At 44.1% G+C, this 22,859-nt stretch overlaps 1 protein-coding gene across 4 annotated transcripts in view; it reads right to left on the reverse strand.

The window, feature by feature from the left end:
* The window catches only part of Frmd4b (FERM domain containing 4B), a 326,911-nt gene that overhangs the window by 4,031 nt on the left and 300,021 nt on the right, over window positions 1-22,859 (reverse strand). For all 4 annotated transcript variants that reach the window (XM_034511455.2, XM_034511453.2, XM_076940161.1 and 1 more), the window contains 11 exons: window positions 19,197-19,273; window positions 17,645-17,783; window positions 17,088-17,229; window positions 16,007-16,140; window positions 15,808-15,927; window positions 14,465-14,693; window positions 11,546-11,602; window positions 9,540-9,687; window positions 7,111-7,230; window positions 4,700-5,508; window positions 1,505-1,637 (listed from right to left, as the gene is read on the reverse strand). In XM_034511455.2, the coding sequence (XP_034367346.1) occupies window positions 1,505-1,637; window positions 4,700-5,508; window positions 7,111-7,230; window positions 9,540-9,687; window positions 11,546-11,602; window positions 14,465-14,693; window positions 15,808-15,927; window positions 16,007-16,140; window positions 17,088-17,229; window positions 17,645-17,783; window positions 19,197-19,273 (2,108 nt within the window). The remainder of the gene's footprint in view (window positions 1-1,504; window positions 1,638-4,699; window positions 5,509-7,110; window positions 7,231-9,539; window positions 9,688-11,545; window positions 11,603-14,464; window positions 14,694-15,807; window positions 15,928-16,006; window positions 16,141-17,087; window positions 17,230-17,644; window positions 17,784-19,196; window positions 19,274-22,859) is intronic.

Raw genomic sequence — 22,859 nt, forward strand, 5'->3', positions numbered from 1 at the left:
CACCACAATGGAGCTTTAAATAGCTTCCAATTTCCTGCACTCGATGTCCCCTTTGACACCAGCCTCCCCTGTCCAGTCATCTCGGTCTTACTGAAATACATAGGCAGACTTGGTAAAAGCAGATTTTCTTCTCAGAATGTTTAGCAGTTCCTGGATTCAATGAACAGGTTGTTAAAGATATCGGAACCATCTTGTGTACTGACTCAGCAGAAAGGAGAGAAACGCTGTCCAAACACCAAAAGTATTTGCAAATATATTAGCTAAAGTGATGAGAGCGGCGTTGGTTGGTGAGAGAGCTCAGCTCAAACTTGGGGGCCGCACATTTTGGATCCTGCTGCACCAAACTCATTTTTAGCATTATTTATACAAGTCTCAGCCCGCAGACGCCCTATGAAGTACGGTTTCACCAAAAGTCTATTTTGAGCGCACCCTTTGTTGAGTTGAGACAATTGGCTTAATATTTCAAGCCAAGAAAAACTCCATGGAATGTGGGGGAAGAAAAACAAGGATGGGGGGAGTGAATACTTCCAATTAGCTCGGGACACCAACTGCCTCCATGGGGAGCTGCTAACCTGGCCAGTTCGCTAGCACAGACACTGTGCAGACTGTCGTCTCTACCTCAAGAGCAAATTAAAAAAAAAAAAAAAATCGGAAAATGCTTCTCTTCACAGCACTACGGGTGAGAACGGCAGAATTAAGAGAAAGGAATGAAGCTAATTCCTCCTCTGCAGAAGAATTCATTTTAACAGGCCTGAGATGTTACGACAGTCATTGCTGCATCCACCTGCTTATCATCTATGGCAGAGGAGCCACGTGTTCATCGGAAGAAGCCACGGTTCTTTAGAGTCTCACTGTCATGCACTGTGCCTGTGTGTTCCCTTTGCTGTTTACAAGGAACTACTTCAGAAGACAAACAGGACAGCTGGCTTTGTCCATGGTGTCTTAGTGAACACAAAATCCAGCAAGTGGTGAAATCCAACTCAACAACTGTTAGCTGGACTTTGGTACAAAGAGTTCTACTGGGGCACAGAGATTTTTTTTTTCCCCTGCAAATTTTCTCTTTTCCAGAAAAGACTTAAATGGACATTAGACACAATGCGATTTTAAGCACACCCTTAAAATAGACGAGAAGGAGAAGCCCGGCTTTGAGACTAAGAGTTTAAAGTGTACAGCTATAAGGACAGGGCTGAATTTGGGCAAGTTAGATGGAGCTGAGGAAACTATAAAAGTCCAGTTGTATTTTCGGCTTTGCTAGCCACGTCCTATTTGTCAAAGCCATATAGCTTTGTCCTCAGAATGTGGACACAAACAGCTTACAGGCAGAGTAGTGAGCGTGGCCATTTTCCAGTGAAACATTTACTGAACGAGGTGGCAGGTGGGTTGAGCCTGTAGGCTCTTGATCACCAAACCCCACCTTACACCTCACTCACTAGACTGCAGTGTAGGAGCCGTGCATCCTTCAAATAAGGGCCGGGCTCTGAGAACCAGACCAACACTTTCTCACCTGCTTGGAGAGGACAAGGGATTGTAGATGTTGCCGTAGTAGCTGGTGTAGGGAGAATGCACTGGGTTCTCATATTCAGATAGCCCAATGGTTAACTGGGTCCTCCAGTTCCCAGAAGCATTTGTAGAAGACACTAGAAATAAGAACAGGAAGGGAGAGGATGTTAGCTGACATATTTCAAGCCAAATCTGTTCACATTGCTTCACACACAGGTATGTGTAGAGCAAAGAGATGAAGGGCCTGGGTTTAGTTTTGTGTTTTCCACTGCTGGGCATGGGTTCAGGCCTTGCCCCTGTTCTACCCTTGAGAGAGACCCCTATTTGAGCCAGAACTTGCAATCAGTTCAGTTTGCTGGGTTAACAGCTGGCTGAGTGACTTGGGCAAATAGCTTCTCCTTTTAAAGCTTTGGTTTCCTTATGTGTGGGGAGGATAAGTACATTCTCTGTGGTTACGAACACAGTTAGTCTAGTTCAGAATAAAAGCTTGCAACATTAACAGGAGTTAGTCCAAAGGGAAGACAGAAATATTTTCAATAACACACATTTTTAAGTAGCCCAGACGTTAAAGGGAGAGGATTCTCATAAAGGGAGAGAACCTTGCCACCTGGGCTTCAGATCCGACCAGATGGTACTTGAGAATTAAGTAGAGAGGTCTGTGGAGGAAAAGCATTCAGCCAGGCGACTTGTTGAGACTTGACTGCTGAAGGCAACACTGGCCACTGGCAAGACAGGACATTTTCTGTTGCTGAATAAAAAGTGTCAGGGGGCAGGGGGTATGGAGGAGAAGCTAGAAGAAGGTAGAAGAGGCTTGTTTTGCAGAAGGGTGGAACCAGGAGAAGACAAGGGCACAATTTGGAAGCAGAGCCCGATTGAAGGAATGTCACTGGGTGTCACTGGGTTTCTGCTGTCCTCTTTGTGAAACCAGTCCTGCCTAATGCCTGGGCTGCACAGGTGGCTCAACAGCCCTGTGCGTGTCTGAGCCTCACACAGACAGCCCTGGTCCTGATGCTTCCTGTTCCTCATGTTCTGTTCCTGGCCACTGACCTCTTTCCACACCCACAAGCCACTTGCAATCACCACTAACAAACTTCAAAATGCGTCTGTGGCCATAACGCTGCTTGATTTATCCTAACAGATGTAGGATCCTCATGCAAGGTTTCCAAGACTGAGCACTAAGTGAAGGGCTCTGAAGCTGGGGGGGCGGGGGGGGGGAGTCACACTGTTAAGAGCTGGGACAGAAGCCCTACATTGTCACCTGCCAGCCTCGGGTACTGGCAGTCATTGAAACTCTCTATCTAAACCAGAATCACCTTAACTGAAAAATAATAATGATAATACACCTAAGTAGAGCACTTGCCCTACAGCCTGCTGCTCCCATTAAAAGGGCACGCTAGTACAGAGCTGCCAAGAAAAGGTGGCTACCGTCGCTCCTGAAACTGAGTCACCACGAAGCCTTCAGGTGGTGCAAAATCTGACTAACCAGAAACAGGAAGCGTAGCTCTCCATGTGAATGATTCGAGCCTGTAGAAATACATCTCTAAAGCTATAAAAGTAGGGGCAGGAGCATTCCAGAAGGGATTTCCGGGAGCCCTGATTTCATGCACTTAATTCTTTATAAAGGATGCTCTTAGCCAGGTGTGGTAGGGCAGGCACGGGAGAGGCCTTATGAGTTTGAGGCCAGCCCAGGAAGCACTGTAAGATCCTATCTTAAAACGCCAGGGGGGGTTGGGGTGAGGAGGAATGCTCTTGGTGGGACAGTCAGCAGAAACTGATACCAGGTCTGAACCAGGAAGTATTAACTCCATTTTCACCCTTGCCCTAGATACAAAGCCAACAGCCAGGGCAGTCAAGGGTTTTGAATCACACCTGGTTACCTCTGGGTGTTTCCCCAGCCCCGTGCACCAAAAGCCATCCACAAGAATTTTCCAGACCCCTGTTTGCTTTTATTCTTGGACAGCTCTGTCCAGATGTGATCTGTGAAAGCTTCTCATGCTTCACCCTGAACTTTAAGGAAGTTCAGGATGTCCTCTGAGCAAGACAGATGTCCTCTAAATCAGAGCCATAAACCACAAGAAACAGTGACAGAAGCCTCTTCCTGTGGTCGTAGGTGGGATTATCCTAGCGGGAGTCCAGGTCATAGAAATAGCAATAAAATAGAACCCAAGCAGAAGTCTCCATGGCAATGTCTCTTGTCAGCAATCTTATGAATCATAAACGTACAGCTCACTCTGACTGTTCCACAGGCTTGGAGATTCCCACCCGTGTTTCAGGGAGGCAGCAAACCTCAGGACCCAGGTTTTTGTGTAGTTTAAGAATTCGTGCACTTCTTCAAATCGTACATTCCTTCAGTTGCGATTATACCCTGAATGTGTAGAGGCTAGAGATTCCTTCAGTATTGAGCTCTTACTATGCTGGGCAGGCCAGTTTTTAGCCCCTATTTCTCCAAATTACTTAGAACAGGTTAGCAGGTACTCTGCAAATGTGAGGAGAGAGAGAGAGTAGCCAAACCCCATGTAAGGTTTAGAAAGAGCATGCTTCTGATGATCCAAATTAGCTACCAAAAGTCCTGAAGTTTTCAGTAATGATGGTGGGCACGGAATGAGGTTTTCAAGCACTCCAGGCAAACACTGAGCTATGACCCCGGCCTCCCAAATTCCTTACGTTAGCAATTCAGTAGAGAATAGTAAATACTGAGATAAGATAAGAAAAGCATGTAGAAAAATACCTGACAAATACCAGCTCTATCAGAATTACTGTAGGCGTTATGCAAGCAGGTGCTTGCATTTTCAATCTTTGGATTTATCACTTCTTGACCCCTGGGAAGGGATGTGCTAACCTCACGTTCCTCGTTATTCTTTCAAAACGTCAAACTCCAGTGATGAGAGTACTTTTAAGAGACGTGGCTATCAACATGAGATGAAGATAACACAAAGCTGGAGGAAGCACCAACACAGGACAGCACACAGGCTAGGTCCTCACCGTGTGTTTGCCTGGCTCAAGTCTACAAATAGCTTCATCAGACTCTAATGCTCCGTGAAAGCTGTTCAAGTTGGCAGTTCTTATTACGGGTCCACTTAATGACCTCTGAATGACCTTGGGGACCAATATATGACCCTGAACAGGAGTGGTTTGGGATGGGTTGGGAGTATGATACAGGGTAGCCGCTGGAGTGATGTGCTTCCCTCAGCAATCTTACCTGAAGAGTAGGAGGAGGCTCGGCTCGGAGAACAGGGGACCTGGAGCCCTGCAAATCCCAGGCACCTCTGCGATCCCCGGTCTGAGTCAAAGCTAGTCTGTGGGCTGTGCCCCTGATCCTTTTGTCCAGAAGCCCTCTGGTACCAGCCACGCAGGTGCTCAGCAACTAAGGCCTTGTGGATGTTTTTGGTGATGTGCTCAGATTTCACGGCAGCCTTCCTTGGCAGCCGGAGAGTTGCATAAGGGTTATGGGGCACACGGTCTACCTCATCTTCATGGAAAGACCTGCTGTAGTCCCTCTGGCGGTCGTATCCATAGTGAGCTGAGGATCGGTAAGAAGGATTGACACTGTACTGTCCCTCAGTGTCATTCTCGTAGACATAGCCACCACTGTAATACAAGTCGCACTCCGCATATGGTGGATATCCGGTGATATAGTAACCGGAAGGAGGTGGGTCCTGACCTTTTGAGTAGACACCGTTCCTCAGAGTATCCTTTTGTGCTAGATTGGGCATGCTTCCAGAATTGGAAGTAGAAACACTGTGTTTCTTGGACCTTCTTCTCCCCCTGGCTCGGGTGTCTAGGGTCTGGGTGGTATAGTAAGGGCCGGCAGCAGGCGTCACACAGTAATACTCGGAGCTTGACTGGCTGGTGTACGAAGACCCGTCGTCTAGGATCTCTGTGCTGCTGCTTCTTTGGGATTTGGTAAGGGTAAAAAATGGCTTATCACTGTCCAACTCAGAGAGCAGGTGGGACTGGGACTCTAGGCTTCCACTCCGCTGGCGGCAGTGTTGAGATGAGGAGTCAGGTCTGAAAGGAGAGAAGGGAAGATGGGTAATACAGAATAAAGACCCAAGGGAAGAGAACGGGACACGAGGCTGAGGGCTGGGGGCTGGCTCCACAGTGGAGTGTGCGCTGGGTGAGCATGGAAATTTGGGTTCAATACAGCAGAACACATGTTAAAAAGCCAGGCAGGGTGCCTGTAATTGACCCTAGCGAGGTGATGACAGGCAGATCACTAGCCAGCCAGGTTCAACCAGAGACCTTATCTTAAAAAATAAGGTGGAGAGTTGCTTGAGGAAGGTACCTCTGGTCTCCACATCCATGTATGATCAAGAATACCAGCACTCACACGCATGTGCGCATATAGGAACACAGGCAACACAGAGAAAAGAACGTGTTGAATAGATTCATAACCTCTGAGTTCAATAGGACTTTGCAGGTTTTATAATAGAGTCTATCCATTTACAGGTAAGGTCATCATCACAGTCAAGGTCATCATCACAGTCAAGGTCATCATCACAGTCAGAATTAGGGAAGAATCAGGTCCTGTTATTGCGCAAGCCAAGTCCTTTCTTGAGGCTGGGGAAGATATCTGTGATGCTATGTAGCCTGCATGAAGCTCGAAGATGCCCTCCAACAGGTCTTTGGAGGCTTCTCTACTCACATAACATCCGGTTACCGGTTATGGAAGAGTAGAAGAGAGGAAGGCAAGGTGGAGTGGAGCCTGGGCCTAAGGCAGGAATACCAGTGCTGAGCCATGGCCTAGCTGTTAGCTGTAAGAGTTAGGGCAGTATATTTAATGTCTTTGTTTTGCTTCTGTGTTTGTAAAATGAAATGAAAAAAAAAATGGACCCTAATATGCACTTCATAACAGGCTTGCCGTTGGCCCTAACTCAAGTAGCTTGGAAAAAATGTATAGGGCTGAGGATACGGCGTAGTCAGTGCTTGCCTGGCATGGGCAAAGCCCTGGGTTTAGACCTTGGCACCTCGTAAGCCAGGTGTAGTGGTGTAGATCGGTAGTTCAGCAGTGGGGTGCTGGAGGCAGGAGGATGAGAAATTCAAGGTCACTCTTGGCTACAGAGTGAGTTCAAGGGCAACTTGAACTATATAAAATGGTGTTGCTAAAGAAATACTTTTTAAAAATAAAAGAAGGGACTGGAGAGATGGCTTAAGCAGTTAAGAGCAATGACTGTTCTTCCAGAGGTCTTGAGTTCAATTCTCAACACCCACATGATGGCTCACGACCATCTGTAATGGAATCTGATTCCCTCTTCCGGTATGTGTGAAGACAGAACACTCATATTTTTTAAAAAGAAAAAAAAAAGAAAACATTTAGGGCAGAACTCTGCAAAAATCCCACTGCAATTATTCTTATCCCTGCCTGTGAGTGATGAGGAGTGGTACTACCTTGGTGGGGAAATTACTAATAATTCAATATATACCTGGAGGAATCAAGTACATGGTCTTTGGTGACCAATTAGAAATGGTAAGTTAGCAGGAAATGGGTTAGAATGAGTCAGGGTGACCATTGTAGAAAGTCACTTTAAAAGATTTAGACAGGCAGCAAAGGCAAGGCAGACACTCAAGCCAAGACTGATGGCGATAAAGCTGAGGAGATGAAGTGCTTACTCCAGGTGGCTGCTGCTGTAGGCATTCCGAGTCAGGACTGGCGTGGTGGGCATGCTCCGTCCTCCCTGGGGCCGCCTCTCCAGTGTCTTGTAAGGGCTGCTGTGGGTGGACAGCATTTCTCTGTGATTACAAAAGAATTGAAGACATAGTGAGTCTCTCTATACTCCTGGCAGACGTGCGTTGATATGAAGCTTACTGGAAAGAGAGCTTGGGAGAGGATGAGAAGAGTGTCTCTAGAGGGGAGCATCCTGAGTGGTCCTTTCCGACTATTAGTGGAAGCACATGTGGTCTGACTCTCTGGGTGTTGAGAAATGCACACAGCCAATAAGAAGATACTCAATAGGACTGACCGAGAGCAAGTAGGGTGAGGCTTGGCAAGCCTTTCTTCTATCAAGTCTGGTAGTAAATATTTTGAGCCTTGACATATACACCGTATAGAAGTGAGTGAGTGTGGCCGTATTTAACTTAATGTAGTTTTTAGACATTACCAAATATTATTACTTATGTCTCATTCCCTCCAATTTCTTGAAAAAAAAATTTAAAGTAGTCAGCTCACAGTGGCAGAGTCGATATGGCCCATGGGCTAGTTTTGGCTGGTACTTGACAAAAATGTATCATCTTTAAATTGTATTTCTCTACTTCCCAGAATGCTAAGAACATAACTGTCTAAGGGGAAGGCACACACAGATCCTGGTACCAGCTCCCCAATGCCCAGAAGGAAATTTCCTGCACAACTGTCTACTTCCTATAAACATAAGCAAAGAACATTATAGCTCAGAAGTACAAAATAAAGATTTGGGTATCCATAATGTGAGACCACACTGACAACATGAATGTTTTTTCCTAATTGTATATACTTACAAGTATCTATGTCTTTTAAAAAGAGGTCTTAACTTTGTATCTTAAAAATTTACTTAAAAATCGAAGTTGCATATATCATTTTTGTATTGCTAAATATCTATTTATACTGTCTTTTCATTTTATTGTTAATTAATATTTTTTTTTGTTTTTTTTGTTTGTTTTTTGTTTTTTTGTTTTTTGTTTTAGTTTTGAGGACAGGATCTCTCTTGGTAGCCTGGGCTGGTTTTCAGGCTAGCCTCAGACTTGCAGTAATCCTTCTTCAGCCATCTGATGTTACGCTAACAGGCACACATCACTGTTCAGGGCTCTACAATGTCATTTAAGTGAATTTATAACCATTCTACCATGTGGCTATATGATCATTTATTTAAATGGTCCACAAGTCCACAGTTTCTTTAGAGTCAAGGTTATAAAATTAAACTCTGGAATTCTAGGCCTGCTAGAATTTGATTTGAAAGTCTTCCAAAGTCACACAGACTGGACACTTGCCTTGTACCCTGTGGGCTTAATAGAAAGTGATAAAAACTTGGGGATGGGGCAAGTGGGATGAAGTTAGGACATCGGGGACATCCCTTGGAAGGGGAAATTGGCATCAGCTACTTCCTGTCTCTCTGATTCTCAGTTACCCCGAGGTCAGTACTCTGATCTATCATATGCTCCCAACCATCATGCTCCTCTAAAGATAGCCACGATGCACCCCTAAATACAAACCCAAATGGAAAGGGGCCAGGTGATTGTGGCCTCAAACCTTGTGAAGCCACAAGCTATATGAGGTGCATGTTTCAGGTAAGAGGTGGCTAACATCATTTCTCAATCTCCAGCATTAAAATCCTTGTAACTAGATATAAGTCACACAGACTTTAATATCAAGGATAGACTTAAGGAACTTTTCAAAAGCCTTCTTAAGAATACTTCCACTCCGTGGGACCCTGGTGGCACATGCCTTTAATCCCAGCAGCAATCCCAGCACTCAGGAGGCAGAAGCAGGTGAATCTGTGAGTTGGAGGCCAGCCTGGTCTATAGAAGGAGTTCCAGAACATCCAGGATTACACAGAGAAACCCTCTCTTGAAAAACCAACCAACCAACCAACCAACCAAATAAAAGCAAAAAGCTAAAAAAAAGAAAAGAAAAGGAAAGGAAAGAAAAGAAAAAAGCCCAAACCAAAGCCAAACAGACAAAAAACCAAAACCAGCCAAATAAAACCCAAAAGCTAATAAAACCCCCAAACTCAAACCAACCAACCAACTAAACAAACAAACAAACAAACAAACAAATCCCCAAACCAATCAACCAACCAACCAAACAAACAAATAAACAAAACCCAAAACCAAAAAACAAACAAACAAACAAACAAACAAACCTCAAACCCAACCCAACCAACCAACCAACCAACCAACAAACCAAACAAACAAAAAGTCCCACTGTCAACAACAAATCTCTGGGTTAGTTTCCCTGCCTCGGTTTCATAAAAGAACATCATCTGGAAAGATAAGTAACCAACAAGAAGAATTTTAGAGAAGGCACTTCTTAGCTCCAAAGCATGGACATTGAGATGGTAGCCACCCACCTGGACTGCCTGGTGTCCACAAACTGTTCATTGATGGAGGACTTTCTGAAGTGGATTCGCTCAATACCCAGAGACTTGGGGGGTAGAATTCTTGGAGAATGAGGCACTGAACTTGGTCTCTGCCCAGCAAGAGTGAAGGAGTCGTTGGCTAAAGTGAGTCAAGGAGCAATGAATGGAGATGAGCACACGGGCGAACGGAGAGCTTGGCAATCTTTCACAAAGGAACTGGTCAGTCAGAAGAACGAGGGTTCTTCTTAAGGCAATATTGGTAAGAATGTGTAGCAGGGATGCACATACTTTGCAAAATTTAAGTTTTATAATTGACATGTTAGAAAGAAAGAAATATAAAGGTCTGAGCCAATTTTTCTCAACTCGAAGTGAGCACCCTTGAGTAAGAAACTCACTCAGGTGCAATGGGTGACGATGTCACTTCCAAAAACTTCTATTAAAGAAAAGTCTGCATGGTGTCTGGTGTGGTGGTGGACACCTTTAAGCCCGGTACTTTCAAGGCAGAGGCAGGTGGATTTCTATGAGTTTGAGGCTTGCTTAGTCTACATAGTGAGTTCCAGACTAGCTAGAGTTACGTTGTGAGACCCTGTCTATAAAGAAAGGAAGGGGGGTGGGGAGGAAACCACAACTTGCAAGAAGCCAAGCAAATATGCCAGATGGGTTTTGTTCCCCTTTGATGACCTTAGGCCTCTGAGGCCACAGGCTCATCCTACGGGGGGATAGGTGTTATTGGCACAGGTGTGGCATGTTCACCACCAACCAGTGCATTTTCAAAAAACAAATGGCGAGTGTATTGGTCTGCAGCTCAAATCAGGACCCTGAAGTAGTGAGATTTTATTTACAAGGAAACTCAGAAAAAAAGCAGGATAGGGGAAGGGAGTGGGGCCAGTGCCAGTGCAGGGCAGTGGCTCCCTGGAATACTTCAAATCATATCAGATAGATAGCCAATCAGCTGATTACATATAAAGAATTACAAGGAAGTATTCAATCCCTTGATAGGAAACACATTTCGTCCCAGGACACACTGAACTAATATTGGCCACTGTCACACAGATTGCTTACTTAGAGGAAAAGGTAAAAATGACATGAAATCTAATTTCATAAAATGTGCCTTTCCTCCTAAGAAAACTAAAATCAATCCCCCCACTTCTCTAGAAAGCATTGGTATAGTTTCCTGGTTTGGTGTTGGATTCCAGATATGTAAAATGTCACCACTGGAAATCACTTGGTGAAAGGCCATGTAGCTTACACAGTTCTGAGTCTTCATTAAAAACAAAGCTCGAAAAGAAATATAAAGTTTAAAAATAGGACTTTAACATCCTTACAGACAGACTTATGCTATGGGTTTCTGATTAGGCAGACCTGTTTTTAATATTAGCCTGCATATATGATCATTATAAGTCTTCCTCCACAACCACTTGTATGAATAAAGTTAGTTTACTCTCTTTTTCCTCAAAGAGAAACAAATAGGCTTCCCTCTGTTGTTGTTGTGTTGCTCTTTGTTAGACAGGGTCTTATGCTTAGAACTCGATATGTAGCAAAGAAAGGCCTTGAACTCCTGTCTGTCCTGTTTCTGCCTTCTGAGTACTGGGACCATAGGTATGCATCATAACATCTGGATTATTTGGTATTAGGGATTGAATTTAGGGCACTATGCACATTAAGCATTCTAACAATTTAGCTACACCTTGTACCCAAGTTTACATAAATTTAAAAAATTATCTTAGGAGCAGGAGAGAGAGGAGGGTCAGCTGTTAAGAGTCCTTACTGAATTTTACAAGGACCTGAATTCAGTTCCTAGTACCCATGTCAAAAAAGTCACAAAATGGCCTATAACTCCAGCTCCAGGGCATCCAGCTTCCCTGGGTACTCACTTACATAAGGTCTACACACACACACACACATACACACACACACAAAGTAACAATACATCTTAAAAAACGATTCTCACTCTTCAGAGCATCTAATGGTTTTCAATGGTAAAGGGAGCCACTTACGGTCATCATAGGTGGTGGTGTCAGACAAAGAACTACTTTCGGATGGGATGATGTCTTCTGTGAATATAAATAGCTGCCTTTAGGATAATTGTGCATTTATACAATTAGAATGAGTTCAGCGAAGCAATTTTCAACTGAGTGCATTTTATTTTCATTTAGATAAATGTAAGCAATTACAGTGCATTAAGAATAATTAGCTGTTGTCGGAATCCCTTACATTCTACTGGAGATAAAAATATCTGACCTATTGTCTAGATGTTACAATGGATTAGTCATTCCTCGATATCCAGAGGGGAGACTGGTTCCTGGTCTCCCCAAGGATAACAAATCTGAGAGTGTCCCATAGTTCTCTTTCATACTGTGGGTACTATCGCTATTACTTATAATTCTTAATATGGTGTGAATTCTGTACAAATAGTTGTTCTATTGTAATGCTTATCAGGTAATATGCAAAGACAATTTTCCCACCTGAAAGTTTTGACCTGAAGTTGGCTATATCTGCAGATGTGGAATCTGAGGATGGAAGGGCTATGGTTTTTTTTTTTTTTCCTTCTCTCTTACTTTCTCTCTCATCTTCTCCCCACCCCCTTTTGGGAGACATTGTTTTTTTTAATACAGAAGCCCAGGCTGCCCCTGAACTCTCTACATAACTAGTGACAACCTTGCTACTACAAAGTCCCAAGTGCTAGGATTGCAGGCATACACCACTGTGCCTGGTTTTATGTGGTGTTAGGGACTGAACCCAGGGCTTCATGTATTCTGGGCAATACCAGCTGAGTAACGTCTTCCTTTCTTAGCAGTATCACTTACATTAGGATTAAAAGCCATAGAGTTTGGGTCTTAAGCTAGTTTGCAATGTTTTCTATACCTTGAAAGGGGACTGCATTCCATATTTGTTCTAAGGAGCTCTTCTGTACAATGCAGAAACAAGTGTCTGCTTACTGACCAGAGGTAGCACTCTTACCTTCAATGTTGACAACCCCCAAATGCCCACAAATGTCACCAAATATTTCTAGGATGTGGGTGTGGAGAGCAAAACTGTCCTTACTTAAAAAGCTCTGAATCAGAAGACTCGAGTTCAAATCTTGTTTTTGTCATTTATCATCCCTGGGAGCTTGGGCAAATTGCTTCATCTCACTAAGGATCTCTTGGCTCAGCTCTGCAGTGGGGATAACAACATGCCTATTGCACAGTGCCCCGATGAGCTATTTGATGGACTAATAGCGTGCAGTTTTTAGCCAGCTCCGGGCACACAACAAATGCTAGATAAATACCAACTATACTTCTTGGTTTTATTATCCATACTTGGTTGTCTGACTGGGAATGGCAGCCATAGTGCTTTGAACATTTCTGGTGCCCATTTGGTAAAAAGAAGAGACATCTCAGATGTGTTGATAGGATTTTGCAAATCATTCCATATTCAGCATCAAGTGTTTTGGTGGAAGGTTCTAACCACATACAACACCTCAGAGTAAGTTTTAAAACCACTACGAAGGGACAGTCTTCATTCAAAGGCAAGTGCTAATCTTCATTAGAGCTGGGCGGACTCTCTCTTAATTAGATACACAGTGGAACTTGAAGGCGAGGTGCCAGGATAGTCATCTGCTGGGTTCACTTACAAAAACATCTATTCAATATATGCTCAACCAATGGCACCATCTGCCGCCCAAATGCCAGCCACCAAAAAGGAGAACACTTGGGTCTAGCACAGCTTGAGGGTGAATTGGCTGTGACAAATGGCCATGAACATTAAGCACACTGTTAATCACCCATGTCTGGAGGCAAAGGATGCAACCATCATCAAATCGACTGGATTGTACATTTAGATTCTCCAGCTATAGCGGACTAACATTCGTGGGTTAGTGTCTGTATATTCACTTCCAGAAAGTCAAATCTCAGCTTGATGAATCATAGGCTATAAGTCTGGTCTGCTCTAAACCTAGTTACCACCGTTTATCAAATAGAAAATGTATGATTATTTCGTGTTCCTGTGAAAATGTAAGGTACCAGTTATAACTATAACCCATCGTCCAGTGGAGGAATGACCTCAGTTTATCAGGTGTTAACATAGAAAGGGGAGGAAAGGTTTGGGCTTAAAGAAATGCCACTGAATTTCAATCATGATTGAGTCTAAAAACCACATTAGTAATTGCATAAGGTCAAAAAGACTTTAAATTGGCATTAAAAAGACTCTTCCATTTGTTTTAATTTTTTTCCTGAATATGAACTTCATAGATACATGATGTTAAGAATCTTGGAAATAGACAATTAGTGTGCTTGTAACTCCATGGATGTTAGTATTTTGAAACAGCTCTCTATCGGTCATCCTGTGCACAGTTTATACAAAGTCAGGATTATCTTGTGGTTATAATCTCTCTCATCTTTCTACATTCCATGTTATCATTTACCATTTGCCTACTCTTTCCCCCCATTTGCCTACTTCCCCCACCCCCATTTTCCTACTCTTAAATACTCTCTCGCAATGGGATAATCACAGGACCCCTTCTCTATCTGCACTCGTGCAAGAGTGGGTCTCTAAGAAAATGCAGAGCATGCTGCATTCAAACATCCTGTAGAAAGGATTCTATCGAAAGCTCAGTGTTCTGAACAGCAGGCATTATGAAAAGTATCCAGGGCAGTGACTCCAGGCCAGTTACAGGGAGTCTGTTTTATCATGAGCCAGCATCCCTGTGAGCCTTTATCCTGAAAGTTCATGTCTTGTCATACGGAACCACAACAGTGAGCCTGCTGCTGTTGACACACACACGCCTTTGATACTGAAAATTCAACTCTTTCTACCCTGGGCCGGGTTGCTTTTGATGCTGTTCTGTTCTTTCACCAAGTGAACAAGCTGAGGATGGTAACCTCCCAGCAGGAGACCTGAGCAGGGGGGCGTGCTGACAACTCTCCATCACTCACCTGGTGGGAGAACTGCGGCTTTCTGGTTGGGTTTCTTCCCACACCGGATTCGGTATTCATTTATGGAATTTTCGATCTCCTGCAGTCTTTTCACAGCGTCTGTGTAATCTTGCTTTCGCTTTTTCTTCACGGTTTTACAAAGGTCTGGCTCACTGGCGAGCTTCTTTGCCGCTTCAACCAGCTTTTGCTGTATCAGGAAATTGCTCTCCAGTTCTTGTAAAGCTGGATCCTGCATTTAGACCACGGCACTGCTTTATTCATATGGACACACACAGTCACTCTCTTGCACTATGTCTGGATAACCAAGAAAGATTCCTGCATGTTCCTGAGTAGTACACCCTTTGGGCATGAAACTGTCCAAGTTTGAATAACACAAGCATCCTCAGACACCCTCCAGGAAGACAAGACATATCTCAGTCACTTAACCTCACCTTCCCATAGTCCAGCCTCTTACTCTTTTTAAAGAAGAAAATGACTTGGCATTCATTCGCTTGGCTGGGTTGAGACTAGTTTTCAGAAAGAGACTCTAACCTGTGACTCATGTGTGCAGAATGTTCCATTCATATGTGGCCCTTTAGAGACACGTCGTTTGGGTCTGACTACCCTTTCTGGTTGTTCCTGGTAGCGTGACTGAATATGCTACTCATAAATGATCTTTTAATCCTTTAGCTTTCTGAATTTGCAAAAGGAATAAAGTACTTTATGAGAGCACGCTAAAGATTAGCCGACATACCACGCGCCAGGGTTAGGTCAGACCTGAGTGCACACAGGCAGGTACTCGGCAAATATCAAAACTTGCCTCTATTATGAATGGAAGCTGAGATAGTGAAATAAATTCCGGTAACAACCATGGGGTGGGTCATAATGGCATAATTGCTTGTGATACACAACTGAGAGAGCACACACTCTGTTGGGCATCAAATCCTTTAACTTAATTATACTGAGTTCTATATATGCTCTCTCATTTAACCCTCAATTCGCACTCCTGAGGGGACGTCCACCATTATGATCACTTTACAGATGAACTGATATTTTGGGGCAGTGAAACGATTTGCTGGGGGCTACCTGGTTTTACATGGAAGGATCTGAAGCTAAAATTCAATCTTAATATCTGTAATACTATTGATAACTTCTTCTCAGGGCTCATAGAATGCTCTCCATGAAACGGGGGAACAAAATAGCAAGGAACTCAGTTCTGCTCTGAGTGTGCGTGAAAGAGTGTGCAATTTGGTCTATTTCCGTGGCTCAGAGAAAAATCTATAGCATGACTCTGAACCCAGGAGGGTAGGGACCAGACAGCTCCTCTGTCTTGTGCACATGATGGCTCAATGCCACGATCATACCTCCTCAGTAGGCAGTAAGTTGTCATCTAACTTGAACGTGGTCCCCACTCGCCTCCTGACCTGAGGGGGCTTCTCGCCTATGTTCAGTGGATACTCCTTTGGCATTCTGCCTGTGAGCTCCTGTAAAACAGGACAGGGTCAAGAGCACGTAACGGACACAGTCACCCAACACAAAGCCAGCAAGGCCAAGGCTACTCACGGCCTCACGCAGGCAGATCTTCTTCAGCTCCTCCACTTTCTTCAGTAGCTTTTCTTGCAAAAGTTTCTCCTTCTTCTTGAGTTCGAGAATCTTCTCCCGCTTTTGCTCCTCCATGCCTTCTGAGTCCTGAGAACCTGGAGTTGGGGCAGGGCGGGGAGGTTCACACATGGCCTGTTTCCTTCCTTGCTGAGTAAGGGACAAAGGGCTGGGGAGGCAAGCTGCTCCCAAATGCTGGTTTTATTTCTTTTCTCCTTGTTTCTGAACATAATGAAAGGAAACCAGGAAACCATTCACATGCTTCTGGGCATCAGAAAGAGCCTGGTAAGAAAATGTCTCCTGTGCTTTGTGGCTTAGTCATTTTGGAAGCCCCAATAAAATGCTATGTGGCTCAGGCACACACAAGGAGAAATTACATTTTTTTTTTTGGAATGAAAGGAACCCCCTTTCTCCCCTATCCCCACTGCTTCAGACCCACAAGCTGAGAGGGAGGGAATTAGATGAGACAAGTCAATTTAGTGAAGTTCCACAGACTTACTGATTAGAGGCTCCAGTCTTCCCACAAAGGAAAGGACTGGGCCCAACGATTACAGATTAGACACTTGTAATTGTGCTTGTATAGAATTTTATATTCCGTGGAGCATTAGTGGCATCAACCTAGCAGGGAGTCAGCATCTTTCAAGACAGCCTTGGGCACTCAGCATCTTTGTATCTCATGTTATCTATACAGCCTGACTACCTACAATTTTAACATCACATTCTTTAAAAATAGTTAAAGGATGGCGATGCATCAGAAAGCGGAGGCAGGAGGATCTCTGTAAGTACGAGGCCAGCAGGGGCTATACAGTGAGCCCCAACTCAAAATAAATAAATAAATAAATAAATAAATAAATAAATAAATATTATTCAAAGCTCTTACATACTGTTGTGTTTTAATAAAACATTTTTGGTTTGGTTTTGATTGTTTTGTTTTTTGTTTTTTTTTTTGTTTGTTTGTTTGTTTGGCCTCAACAAGTTGCATCAGGAAATGATTTATAGCAAACACACAAAAAAGATTGTTATACTTTCTCAAACAGGGAAATACCTGAGGATATCAGGCTGCCATTGCTTGCCATGATGAACTGACTCTTTGCTTCCAGGGTCACCAGTTTGGAGCCCCTCTGTGTTCCAGTGTCTGTTAAATCCATCGCGATGTCGTCTAAGCTTCTGGCTGAAGGAATTTTTGCCTATGAGGTAAATAACATTGAAATGGAATGAACACAATTACATTTTAAATCAGTACAATGATTACTGTGCAATCAAAGATGTCAATGCTGGGCGATTTCGATCTGTAAAGCAGCACTTTGAAAACAACAGAAAACTTTAATTTTTGTACGTAGAAGTTTTCAGTAAAGCATACAGGATCCAGTCACTAACTTTAAAATGTCATCAGCAGTGTCACCACTGGAGGAATATATGTGTACCAAATGTCACAACCTTTATATTAGCTATATATATTGCCCACCTCTTAAAAAAGTATATGAAAAAAAAAAAAACAAAACAGTTGGTAGTAAAGCTTAAAACATTTTTTTCTTATATGTTTTCTGAGAAAATTCATTTCAGAACAGAGAGGAAAAGACTGGAGCCCCTGCAGGAACTTACTTTGCTCTGCTTCCGGTCCAGGTAAAACTGATGCTGGCTAATGGCCATTACCCAGATGGACTTGATGAGAGAAGAGTTTGCATACCAGGTTTGTACAAACAGGCCACTCTGTCCAAAGGTTCTTCTAGACACAGAAATCCTAAAACACGAAGAAAGCCATGTGTTACCCACCCCTGGGCCAGCAGCACATGGCGTGCACCTAAGCAGACAGAGCCGTCCCACAACACCTTTCTTCCGTCTTTCTGCTGCACTGACTTTGCCTTCAAGACCTGAGGTTCTGATGTTGCCCTAAACCCACTCATCCCCAAGCGATCTCTGCATAAATTCTGACACACTCAAAGCTGGCTGAGGAGTTGGTCAAATGAGAAGCTGGATGAGATCATTTAGTCGGAAGTGGGACTACCGCAAGTTGTGAGAGATAAGAGCGATCCTTCAAGGCAAGGAGGGAGCACTGGAGGGAGGGCCTCAGGGAGTACTGAGGGAGTCTCAGCCTGCAGGAGATGAACTTGAGACGCTGGCTGAAAATGTGCAGTGCCCACATCAGTACAGACTGCTGCTCGTCTGAGAGCAAAGCTGGCTGGGGAAGGCAGAAGGGCAGAAGGGCAGAAGGGCAGAAGGGCAGAAGGGCAGAAGGGCAGAAGGGCAGAAGGGCATGGGATGTGTATGTGTGTTGGGGGAGGGGCTGGGGCACAATGCTCTCAGTAGGAACTGGCTAATCTCTCTGGGCTATCTATTTGTCACAGCAGTTTCCTCCTGTCCCTCTGACCTCCAAACACCTTCTAGTATCTAAAGAGTAACCACTGAAGGACTCTTCTTGATTGCTCGGAGATCCTACATCCTGACCTCCATTCATCCGAACAACTTTGACTACTGTGTTGTTTTCTTTCTTTCAGGACTCACTAACACTCAGAACAAAAATAGGCAAAGCACCAGAATAGATAGTTCTCTTAAGATGTTAAACAGCCGATTAACCCCTGCAAAGAGGCTCTGGCTATAACCAGAGCCTGAGCTATAACCAGTCTTGAAGGGAATGACAAACAATCATGGCTATTTCCTATCACCAAGATGGCTTTAAAACACCCACCGCAGGTCCTGGTACACTGATTGGCTGCAGTGGTTGGCTCTGCATCCATATATAAGCAGCACAAATTGGACTCAGTAGGTTAAAAAAAACAGAAGTATAAGAATTGGGTAGAAGACTGGTTGAGTTATAGAGAGAAGTGGTGGAGAATGTGAGCAAAACACGTTGTATATATATGTATATGAAGTCCTCAAAAATTAATAAATATTATATTTAAAAATAATACATCCACATGCACACAGGAAGAGTAATCAGTGCTAGAGAGACTGTGCAGAAACTGGAACCTCACATATCACTGGAAGAAGTGTAAAGTGGCCCAGTGCTTAGGACATGCCTGACAGTTACCCTATAGGTTAAACACAGTTACTCTTTGGCCCCAGTGACTTCACTAGGAGGTAAATCTCCAAGGGACACAAAAGCGCATACACGAACAGCTCCACATGCCAGCTCATACAAAGCTCTAATCTTTACCTTCGGGGGTCGTGCACCTCCACGGCAAATTTTTTCTCACGGAAATACAAGTTTTCCAGCTGCTTCCATTGAAACAACTAAAAGAAATGAAGAAAAACCATGTAGCTTCCATTACTCTTAGTTTTACTAAGTCCGTAAGTCAGCCTCCCTAACCAAATGCTTGCAAAAGTTCCCCCAGAGGTACACTGACAAGGTCAAGCACAAACAGTTGATTTATAAACTTTGTACAAATCAACTGTAACCCGAAACCATTTTATTCCCTCATGTTTACCTAGTAAGCTTCATCTCACCAGTAGATCTTCCTTGAACAATAAAACCGAGCATCCGCACGCAGAACACACATCAGTTTTTCCCCTGACTCAACCATAGGACAGGAAACCTGCACAATTACTGTAAGCACAGACCTGCTTAAAGACCTAGACTTCACATTTAAATGGGAAAGCCACTAGAGGGGATGTCTCAATAAAGATCAGAGACAACATTTCAAAGGCATGCAAAGTGAAAGTAAAAGAGCTTCCCAGGCTGAGGTGAGTCTAAGTAAGGCAGTTCTCACCTAGCCCAGGCCCCCTAAATGACCCAAACCCAAACCGAGTGCCCTGAATCTGGCAAGAGCCGGGGTTGGGGTGGGGGCTGACTCCCGTGGCTTTCTCAAGTGAAGAAGCTGCCAGATGTGGTCAGAGCTCCCAACCTCTGTCTGCCTTTGTCCAGGTGACTTTCTGACGTGGGACTCATCAGTGATATGACATTTGGATAGAGAAACAAACTTTGTTAAAAATGCGTCTTCAAAAGCCAAATCATTTGATAAAACTGCATATTGACCAGACTGAGCGTGCCTTGCTGTATTTTTCAGCCCTCTCCTTAAGTTTTAGATGGATGCAGGTCTGACGAGGTCTTCTCTTGGACCTGGTGGTCCTCTCCTCCAGCCTCAGACATTACTAGGATCTGCCTCCACGTTAATTCGATACATAGAGCCTCTTTCTTCGAACACACTTAGTTGTCTAAGAAGCATTGCTCAGCAGTACACAGTCAGCAAACACATTTCCCCAAGAACAGAAGCTTTCCACAAACGTGGGTGCACAGAAAGATAGGCTGAGAGGTTTTTTAAGGGCCACTGCAGAGTCGGTATTCAGACTGAACCTTGGACCCCAAACAGCACAACTGACTAGCATGCACCAAGGACACCCAGCTGTCTGCAATTGCCCGGCTCGCCAGTTTCAAAGAATTAGTAAACACGTAAAGCTACGTACCAATGTCCTACGGTTTCTGTAGAGTTGACGTTGTTGTCATTTCCTTCAATCCAGAAGTTCCCCCCAAATGGGGCAGAAACGTGAGAGGGAGCCCCGGGATCCTGCCTGCCTCCCTACCCACGATGGTAGCTCCGGTACCTTCTGAATCGAGTTTCATAAGACACTTAGGTGTAACTCGGTTTCACAAACCAAGCCTCCCACGGTTGACACACCACTGACATCAGCCACTTTGCCGAGGGACACCTCCCCAGCACACTCTTTCCCGTCAGGAAGAGGGGAGCCAGGTTCTCTCTGGTAGATTTTCTCAGAAAAGAGTTCTAAAATGGGGCAGCCTGGACTCCCACGGTACTTCCTGGGAGGTGAGCCGACTTTGAATCCGGGCACGAATTTTACCCAAGGCTGTTTGAGGAAAACCTTTCTACTCAGGTCTACTCACTGGCACACGAACAGGTTCAACAGGAAGAGTCAGAAGGCAGCCGGGCTGTGTTTTCCTTTGCGTCCATTCCCACACATATAAAACCAGGGCTCCACTTGAAACCTGATCCCTGCGAGCCGCCACCTCCCCCCTTATCACTTACGAATGGGAAATGCTATGCTGACTCCATTCAGCCTGCCCAGAGCGCAGAGCAAGCTGGCGCCCGGCAAAGGAGAAACCCTACTTAAAAACTGAAGGGCTTCTAGTTATTTACAGAGAATCGGAAATAATTACATGGCCACTGGATTTGCAGAAGTTATGGGAGACAGGCAGGGCTTTTGAGTGTCGGAAGAGATCCCTTCTCACCAACCCCCCTCTACCCCTCCCCCCAGATCTTAAAAGTTTACCCAAAGGGTACTTTGAGATACGAGACAAGACGGAACAGTATGAAAGTGGCCTGGGACCACTAATAACGTGGACTCTGGGTAGAATGTAGAGCGAGTAAGTGGGCCAGGAAACTTCAGCTTTGAGAAGAGCTGGGATGAAGTTCAACCGTCAAAATTAGACTCTGTTCACGACTATGTTTTTTTTGCCCGAGTTCTTGTACTTTCCGGAAGTCAGTCCTCAAAATTTATTCACAAATTCAAATTAAAAATAATACTTAATTCTCAAAACCATGAGAAAGTTGACATAAAATGAACGCCAGTCTGTGGGTTCAGAGCCCAGATCTCTGTCATCTGGGGGAATCCTTTAGAAATTCCAGGTGCCTATCAGTGTGATCCTATCAACATTTACAGTTGCCGCAAATACTTTTTATTGTAGCTGCGCTTGATCTAGCTGGTGGCTAGATGTAAGATAGTGTTGTTTGATAGGTCTGTTTTTCTTTTCATGAAGTGTGTACCGTCCTTCTCCTAGTATGCTTTACAAGCGTTTCTAAGTGCTTGTTTTCCAGGGGTTGTGGGGTGGGGGATGAGGCTCTGGAAGGGCCAATGGAGGGAGGTGGATGCCATTTAAGGGTGCACAAGTGTGCAGGATCTAACAGACTACTGACTATGCGTTTCAACCAGGATGCAGGTTCTTCTTGTTCCAGTACGTAACAGCAAAGAATAAACCAGAGGCGCCCTCCAGCCAAACCCATGTGGAGATTTGAGACCAATGAAAAGAGGAAAGGGGAATTGGTTAGGGAGATACCCAAGGCAACATGCCTGGTTTGAAACTCTTTCTTAGAAAGGTAGCCTCTGAAACAGATTAGAAGGACTCCATCCCTGAGAAATGAAGAAGGTGCCAAAGGGATTCTGAATTGAGCGCGAGGAGAAGATTCAGGCTTATGGAGGAAAAATGGAAGCAGTTTTACACTAGAGATTTACCACGTCTTGGACATAGTTGTCAGGCATGGTATGTGTCTCATTTCGTACCAGTTAAGACAGTTTAAGAATTATGCGTACATGCGTGTACACAAACCTACTTGGCAATTTTCTTACCAAAACAGAAAAAAAAAAAAAAAATTGCCCGAGTCAAAATCCTAATCCTGAAGACTTTGAAGAGAGAGGAAGACAGGAAGAAAAGGAATGGGGTTTGTTTTCGGTAGCGTTCAGAACATGGAAAAGAAGTGTTTTCAAGCCAGCTTGAATTAGTGTTCATTGTTGACGTGCACTTAGTGGAAGCCATGCATTGGAGAATCTGTTGTTTTACTGACGCTGGTAGTTTTATAAGGGAAAGAGCTGAAGCGTGAAAGCAAGACTATCAACTGAGTCTTCCCGGTATCTCTCTACTCTAGACTTTTGCAATGGCTAGTTGTCCCCTTTGGAACTAACAGAAGGAAGCAGATACAGGCGAGCAGGCAGTTTCTTGGGTGACTTTGATATTGCAAAAGTAAAGGAAGGGATAAAACATGGAAGGAGGGGGAGTCAAAGACGATATAATCAAGAAATCACAACAGGAAGACATATCTCAAAGTCATTCATCATCTGTCTTCAACTGAAAAGGAGTCCAGAATTTAAA

Source organism: Arvicanthis niloticus, chromosome 9 (genome assembly GCF_011762505.2).
Source record: "Arvicanthis niloticus isolate mArvNil1 chromosome 9, mArvNil1.pat.X, whole genome shotgun sequence".
NCBI classification, from domain to species: domain Eukaryota; kingdom Metazoa; phylum Chordata; class Mammalia; order Rodentia; family Muridae; genus Arvicanthis; species Arvicanthis niloticus.